At 45.5% G+C, this 8,544-nt stretch overlaps 1 protein-coding gene across 1 annotated transcript in view; it reads left to right on the top strand.

Moving 5' to 3' along the window:
• Positions 1-6,103, top strand: part of LOC119435820 (adenylate cyclase type 3-like) — a gene marked incomplete at its 3' end in the record, with an annotated part of 34,854 nt that extends 28,751 nt beyond the window's left edge. The window contains exon 4 of the mRNA XM_037702529.2: positions 5,860-6,103. Within this exon, the coding sequence (XP_037558457.2) occupies positions 5,860-6,103 (244 nt within the window). The remainder of the gene's footprint in view (positions 1-5,859) is intronic.
• Positions 6,104-8,544: the final 2,441 nt, after the last annotated feature.

Here is an 8,544-nt window from a genome sequence, read left to right on the forward strand (position 1 = left end):
TGTCAAAAGTTTGCCCAAGAAATTTGAGAACGACGATATTATAGTGAGACTAGGCGCCTCATATGCAATCCGATTTTACCACAGTAAACTTGACACCTTACATGCTGTGAATTACATTTATGGCGGAAATTGCGCGCAAAACACCGTTATCTGCTGCGCGCAAAATGCAGTTAGCAATTCTGCTGACACTAATATATCCTAAATGTTAATTTGCATTCCTTTCTACAGAACTATTTGCGTGCACTCACTTTTATTTGGGAGAAGGAATGTGCTGTGACGATGTGGAAAGGGGAAGACACCAAGTGTTCATGAAAAATATTGAAAATTTTATTTGGTGAAGCACTGCAACGCTCTTAATTCCACAAAAGGCATGCTCATTAATCAATCACCTTCAATCAAAAGAGGAGACGGCAAAAAGCTGAAACAGTTTGAAGAGGGTCTTCCCTTTTACAGTCAACAGCACGTGTGGTGTGTGGTATCTTTCCTAAAACAGCTTAATTAAACCTTCTAGAAGACTTTCACCTAATAGACGTTCCAAAAATATTCACAAACAATAAAAAATAAAAGGCACAAACAATATCAGTAGCACATTGGCTAAGCACAAATTCAAAAATGGGTTTACAAAAACACATATGAATGCTGAACACATTATTCATACAATAAATAAAGACACTGAATAAGTAGAAATGCTAACAAAAGTGACCGATAAGCGGCCCATACATTGGGTTTTCATGTTAGGCACACATTGACATTCAGATAACACATGCATTTTTATTCAGATACACTGATGCTCTGGCAGGTCATCTTAATTGCAGTGTTTAATTGTGCTACGTAAAGGCTTAAAGTCATCGTTGATGAGCACATTAAGCAGAGAGGGCACGTATAGTTAACAATTTCTTGCTTTAGTATGCACAGGTAGTGGGAAAATGCCATTTTGTTTTTTTTTTTTTGTTTCCAAAATACTGTTATTTTCTTGTATTCGGGCCAGTCAACTAGCAACAGAATGTTTACAGTTCAGAAAGGATATATAGCTAAATTTTAACATATACTTATACAATGCAAACACAGGAACAACATTAAATTTTAAAAAGAGATGCTTTGCTGGCCAGAAAAAAAAATTTAAGAGCAGCGGCTTATCTTCAAGTGCTTTGGCTTTTGACGTTTGCCTGCTTTGTCTACATTTAGCCCCTTAACGTAAAAATGAAGTCGTGTAATAACATAGAAGTGTATTATTTTTTGAGAGAGAGTCGAGGCATGGATTGAGCAACCAACCTCTTGCCAAAGCCTGGCTTTCACACCTGTCAGCACATCTAAAATGCTGTCTGCGTGAAGTTGTTCACAGGAGAAGCAGCCCGTGAACAAGTTTTACGACAAATCTGCGAAATTATTTACAACCATGAGAACTGAGAAATGAAACGTATCGATGAAACAACGCTCAGCCGAAAGCCTGCAGTGACGACGAAACGGCAGCAGCACGGCGAGGGCTTCCATTGATGCTGACGGCAGCGCCGCCACGCGGGCCGTCGGGGAAACGGATAGCTCGTTGACATTTCTGGTGACGCGGCAACGTACGCCCTCTCCAGGAGAGTGAGCCCACTACCCCTTTCTAGAACACTTTCCCCTTTCTAGAACACTTTAGCTGTGGCAAGGATCGGCACGGCTACGCAGAGGCTCGGTTGATGACGTCATGGCTCGGCAAAGCTGGGGCGAAGCGACGCCGCGCATGATGACGTCCCGGCTTAGCTCCACCTATACTCGCGGACAACTTTCTGTGACAATGAAGGGAAAGCTACGGGCGCGTGGATGCTGCACATTTGTTACCACGCTAAGTAGTCCGGCAGTGTTTCACAGTGCTTTTGGTTGCTCGGAACAGACGCTGAATCGACGCAGCTTTCTTGTGCGACGGTTTCGCGTTTGCTCAGACGCGGAAGGGAAACGCCGCAAAATAAGTAACTTTTTATACTCACTGGTGTGTTATGTCATATTTAGCTGTAGCTAATAAGCTCTTTATGTTTTCTCTTGACCAGCCTAAAGCAACGTGTATTAACACGCGGGACTCTTTTCAGAAACGCTCTCACCTGTGCGCGCTTTGCCTCCCTAGCTTTCCCTTCATTGCCACAGAAAGTTGTCCGCGAATATACACAGCTGTTGCGAGGCCTGGCGTTGTTAGGCGACGCGGACTGACGTCATCTCTCGGCGAGCTTTTCCTGCGCACACTCCCCGGACTAACCACCGGCTTAAACAGCTTCATCTCGTGCGGCATCGAGATACGACGCCTCCGTGAAATTAACGCCGCTGGCGGTGTTTGTCATCACGCCAGCGTTTTGAGACGCCTTCAGCGCAACGCTAAACATTGCTACCGCTTTCTATGCCTAGTCTACGAGCAACACTGCATTTTACAGCCAGGCTGTTAGCCTCTAGCTGGTCAGGATTTTTCGTGGCGTGCTCACCCAAAAACCGGCAGCTCGAAAAAGGGTTTGTGTTTGAGTTTCCGCGTAACCGAATTATGTTTTTCTCGTATATTCGAAGTGCAGTCCGATGCTATCATGTCTGTAGGTTGTGCGCAAGTCGTGCTTTACAAATTTACTGACACATTTTACTTTCAGAAATTCAATTAGTTCAATAACGCACTTGGGAAAAGCGGAGCTAAAAAAAGCAGGATGAATGAGGATGGACCTTAAACAGCAGCAGGAAAAGAGTTTTGTCTTTCAGTTTCCCTGTAACTGAATTATGTTTTCTCGTATATTCGTATTATAATCCGAAGCTATCATGTCTGCAGCTTGTGTGTAAGTCGTACTGCAATTTACGTTTAAACAATAATTTAGTTCAATAAGGCACTTGCACTTGGCGGACGGCCAGAAGAACGAGGATGTATGCTGCACTGCACGTGCGCGCGTGACGTACTGTACGTCGTTTGAGGTGGTGATGCTCGTGTAACATCGTCTAACGTCAGTTGGAGTAGTCGTACTTGTCTAACGTCCACACCAGCTTCGCTGTACACATCCATTTTCCCAGGGTGGAATAAAGGCGGATTTTTATTGCGATAGCAATTATATGGACAGTCAAAGAGGATTTCTGCCATCGGCGTCGCCGTCGCCGTGAGCTTCCGTATGACGTCAACGGCGATGAAATCGTCGCCGAGCGCCGGACACTGTATGTGCGAGTGAAATAGGGACTACTACTACTACTGGTGTTTATTATACATAAGGAAGAGACGCTTAATTATGCAGCCCATCAGGGAGCACGGCGCAGCAGTGAAATAGGGAGCCTACACGCAAGCGCTGTACAGCGCTTGCATTAGGCTCCCTAGAGTGAAAGGGCGTGAGGGACGCGCGCTTTCACGGGGAGCGAACACACGGCGGAGAACGAACGCGCGTTCTGCGTCGTGCTCCCTGAAGGGCTGCAGAATTAAGCGTCTCTTTCCTCCTTTACAATCACCATATCTATAGAGCAAACGCGACGTCTTCCGTCGCGCGAAATGCCGTGGGGGCATGGGAGGGAGAGGAGGCGACGTTTAGCTGCGGTACCAAATGCGTATTTATATAAAAACGTTGCGAGGCGAGAAGGTGGTAAAGACTTCCGACGCTGCTCGACTGGCGCTGAGCCGTGCTCCCTCAAGGGCTGCAGAAGATAGCGCCAACCTTTCCCTTTCCCTCAAGAACCACTTATATATATATATATATATATATATATATATATATATATATATATATATATATATATCGACGAGTTTCCGTTCTTATCTCGTCGAAAACCTCCGAGCCACCCCCAGAGGCCCTGGCTACAGTCACCAACGCCGCGCGCGTTCGGTGGAACGCGGGCAAAACGGCGACGGAGTCGACAACAGTTCGGCCTGTTGCTGGTGCTGCTGCATGTCCAAGTTTATACAGCTGTTAAAACTACGACATGATTGTCTTTTTCCCTAATTAAGTTTCACTGTGCGCATTGTAGCATTGTTTTTGACATATTTGTGGCACCTTCTATGTACATTTTCTTTTTCGTTTTTTTACTGCCAATTGTACAGGTATCGGGGCCTCGTCAGGCCTTACCGCCTTTTGTCCCGGTCCTCTCTTTTTTCTGAAAAGAAGAATAAACTTCACTTCACTAATCCTTACTTCGTATAGCTCTCTACTAAGTTGCTATCGCAATTGATGCTTCGCCTTTCGGGTGAAACTGCGACTTTTCTTGTCGTTTTTTTAAGCGATGATGTATATTTCTAGGCGAAATCGTATATGCCTAGGCGAAATCGCCTGTATACAGAAAACTATCATCACCAGCATTGGCTCGAGCATCGTCGTCTTCTTCCGCAGCTGGCTCGTTGACGCCCCTCGGGTTACGCTCATGCTCGTGCTCGGCACGCGCTCGTGCCACTGCTCCCGTGTTCGTCGTCGTCCTCCTCTTCCACAGCTGGCTGCGTTGCCAGTCATCATTCCAGCGCAGAATTTCAGTTATCTTCTGTCGTCTTAATGGGGAAGCCGCGTTTACGGGGGCATGGGCCATTCATTGTGTTACGTAACAGAGAGATTTCATTTTGAAGCAAAATATTTTGGAGAATCGCAAGCGGCAAAGGCGGGCGAATGCTTCTAACCACGCCGCCGATCAAAATCGAGACATCGAACGCAAGCGACAACGGCTGACTGTGGGCATACCGTCAGTGACGTCGTTCCCTCTGTCGCAGCCGAACGTATGTGCAACCTCATAATTGAGAAATACTTTAATGAACTTGCGGAATTATTTAGCGCTGAGCCGTGCTCCCTCAAGAGCTGCAGAAGATAGCGCCAACCTTTCCCTTTCCCTCAAGAACCACTTATCATCGGAATTATCCCAGTGATAAAAACCGGGGCCGCGCGTTTCGGCTTCGTTGGTTAACCTTCTTCGCGGAGTGGAAGGGCCGACCAATTTGGTGTACCGGTGTCCCGGAATCTGACAGCGTGCCGCATCCTCTTCCTGAGCCCCTGCACTGTTCTTGAGGAGAGCGTTTCCAAATCGTTGCATAGCGTTTCCAAATCATGGTACCCTGGAGAACAACTCTTAGTACTTGCTCGACTCAATGAATAGTGCGAGTCAAGAATGGCTAGAGAATATCGAGAACCAACCTCTAGGAATATTTAGAGGGGAGTTTCTTGTCAATGAGCGTTTGTGAATACAAGCATGGTTATAGCGGCTATGATGAGAAGGCCCGGTGAGATCGATAAAAGTAATGAGGAGCAAAATCTGATGCACCCGAAAAATGAGCTCGTGGCGGCTTAGTACATAATTTGTCGGGGTGAAACAAACCACTCCCGTATTACCTGCACTTTTTCATCAAAGATTGGCAGCCTTTTCGGCTTTAATTCTTGTTACACGAAGTGTTCGTATATTCAGAATTGCCACGATTCTGCACGTCCGCTTCTCAGCCAGCAACGCAATTAAGCTCCCGTAGCATTTCTTGAGGCCCATGTTGAAAGACTACTGCTGCTTACGTAATGGCGCTGGTGGTGACGTCACCAGTGGAAATAAAGGAGCTAGGCGATGTTACCAGAAAGCATGTCTGTAGTTTCGTTTCAAATTGTGGGTTTTTAGCAACGCTGTCAAAGAGTGTCATGTGTACGTGATTCTGGGCGACTCCTCTAACCTCCACTTTTGTTAGCGAGGAAGGTCCCGACATGTTTGCAAGTTTGTCAGAGGCAATGACGATTCCCGAGTGTGAAGAAAATTTTGGTTAGGGCTAATTGATTCATTCTGAAACTACAACATGCTACACGTACAACGAAGACAGTGAACCCTGCCTTGTACGCGGCCTTTCGACGACCGCTTTCTTACGTTCGACCGTAGTCTCAGGTGAGCGTGTATTTGAGAAGTGACGCCACCACCGTGCAGGGAGCTACGTGACCACGCCCACCCGGTGAGTCTGTCCTTCCGCGACTCGGAGCTGGAGCGCCAGTTCGCCGGCACCAGCGACAGCTGCAGTTGCGTCTCGCTCGCCGCCTGGCCCCTGGTGGCGCTGGCATCGGCCGCCGCTTACCCGCTGACGTCGTCGGGTCCCGCGTGCGGTGCCTACCTCGCCGGACTAGTGGCGCTGTGTGCGTTGCTCGCACTCTGCGTGCTGCCCTTCTTCGCAAAGGTATTTTCACCACTTACTTGTAGTGTTGCTCACTGTGGCTGCAGTGAGCAGCACGATTGAGTATACGAATATTTCACACGCTTGAGCATGCTAAAAAAACTTTTGAAAAAGGCTGGCTATAGCACGACGGCGCAAAAGCGACTGTCAATCCTTTTAGGGATCATACACTTACGTCATGTGCAGTAAAATATAAGAAAAAAGGGAAATTTTCATTGTTACTGCACAAAATATTTTTGCTATGATACAACATATATTCATTGATCTAAAAAATGCTTTGTTTGCATGGTAGAAGAAAAATATTTTCTTCATTTTAACGGAGTTCGTTGCTGTATGGTAAAGTGAAAAAACTTGACATCAATAGTGTGAGCTAAATGAAAATTGTTGCTCTCTTTGCTATCCTCAATTAACATTTGTGTGCAGCTTCAACGCTAGTATAGGCAGATAGATCTCGTAAGCGCGACGAATTGGTCTGAGTGCCTGAATAAGATGCAGCTGCAATCAGAGCGTGGCTATAAGTACCGGTACAGTTGGATGTGTCGCGTTGGGCGGTGCCTTGTCGCCGGCTGTCTTGTCACATCTCACGTGTTCTATGTAGCGGGCTTATTTGTACTGGTTGCAACCATATACCAGCATTGAACTCGTTCGTATTCCATGAACGCTACAGTCATGAGAAGAGTAAGTGTGGGAATAAACTGCTCAACAGTTTTCTTTCTGTGAAACTTAGTAAACGAAATACGCAATCAAGAGAAAATATTAGTGAATCTAAAGAAATAGTGGGAAAGAAATAAACGATAAGGTATGTTAAAAAAATTGACATACATTTTCTTTTCTTTTACTCAAGTATTATTGCGCAACAAAAATACACGGGCGGGAGAGAAAAACACACACACCAAGCGCATCGGTGTGTGTGTTCTTCTCTCCCGTCCGTGTCTTTTTGTTGCGCAATAATACTTGAGTAATGGATTACCAACTTGCCCGGAATGCTGCTTTCTTTTCTTCTTTTTTTTTCTTGCTTTTTCTGTGTGTCTGAGTGTGCTTTTTTTTACAAAAAATTGTATGAATCTATCGGGTAGTACGATTTTGAAAGGACTCGGTCGAGCGCTTCAGCAAGATAATTCTTATACGGGTGTCAGATATGCTTTAGGCCTGATTTATATGCCACAATCTTTAGATTTTGCGGAGCATGACGCAAATGGCGCCTCACGAAGCCAAGTCTTTTGTTCCCTGGTGATATTAAACTGTTAATCTGTGTTTGCCAGGTAAGGTCAGCGGCTATAGCATTCTGCTACTAAGCACAAGGCCACGAGTTCGATTCCTATCCGCGGTGGCCGCATTTTGATGGAGGCTAAATGCAAAAATTTAACTCTCGTGTACTCACATTTAGGTGCACATAAAGAACCCCAGGCGGTCAGAGGTAATCTGTACTATAGATCTCTGTACTATGGTGTATCTCATAGACCCAATGTCGGTTTGGCGCTGACACCATGAATCAATCAATGTGCTCTCTGCAATAATTTCTCATATTGATATTTTATGATTCTCCAGAATCTAATCTAGCAATAGTTGGCGCACCTTTAATAAATTGTGCGTGCTACTGTCAGAGAAAGGGAGAGAATAGGAAGAGAATAAACTAAAAATGCCGACCAGAAAAGCGTCCTGCTGGTTAATGTACACCGAGAAGGAGGAAGGAATAAAAAGATGTGAGTGGTGCATAGACTGCTCAACGCATGAATGCACAGAGAGGTTATTCTGCTAACCTTAATTTAGGAGGAACACTCGTAGTTGACTCTAGAATAATTCTTACCCCCTGGAGTAATCTATTTAAACTGCACGAAAACTTCAAGGATTTATGCATTCCATCGCAATTGGAATACCACTGCCGTCAACGGGAATCGAATTCGCGGTCTCGTACTTGGCACTACAACACAATTTGCATACTTTCATTGACGCTTGCTCGTTTCTCAAACACGCAGCGTCTTTCAGTGTGGTATATACTATAGAAATTACAATCACTCACGAATACAAGTGAAAAAAAGAAAAGCGCGACGCCCTAATGATATTTTCTAATACAAACTTTTGCTGGCATTTGTAGTTTTCGACATTTATTCCTTTATAATAAAAGTGCACAACACAGTTCAAACGCGTAAACTGAAGGGATGATGAGCTGTAGCAGTTTTGATTTGCTTAACCAGAATTTTGGGATTTAACATCCAGGAACTGCTTATGAAGGACACCGCGATGGACGGTTCCGAAATAATTTTGATGAACTCAGGTTTATCGACGTGCACCCAGAGTACGGCACACGAGGGTTTTCGGGTCCAGCCTCCATTTTAATGAGGCCACCGTGGTCGGGAGTCGAACCGGCCACCTGGTGCTCATCAGTAGGACTCCATAGCCACTGAGCCATCGCGGCGTGTGGATATTCAAATGAGTTAGCAGTC

Source organism: Dermacentor silvarum, unplaced genomic scaffold (assembly GCF_013339745.2).
Source record: "Dermacentor silvarum isolate Dsil-2018 unplaced genomic scaffold, BIME_Dsil_1.4 Seq931, whole genome shotgun sequence".
Lineage (NCBI taxonomy): Eukaryota > Metazoa > Arthropoda > Arachnida > Ixodida > Ixodidae > Dermacentor > Dermacentor silvarum.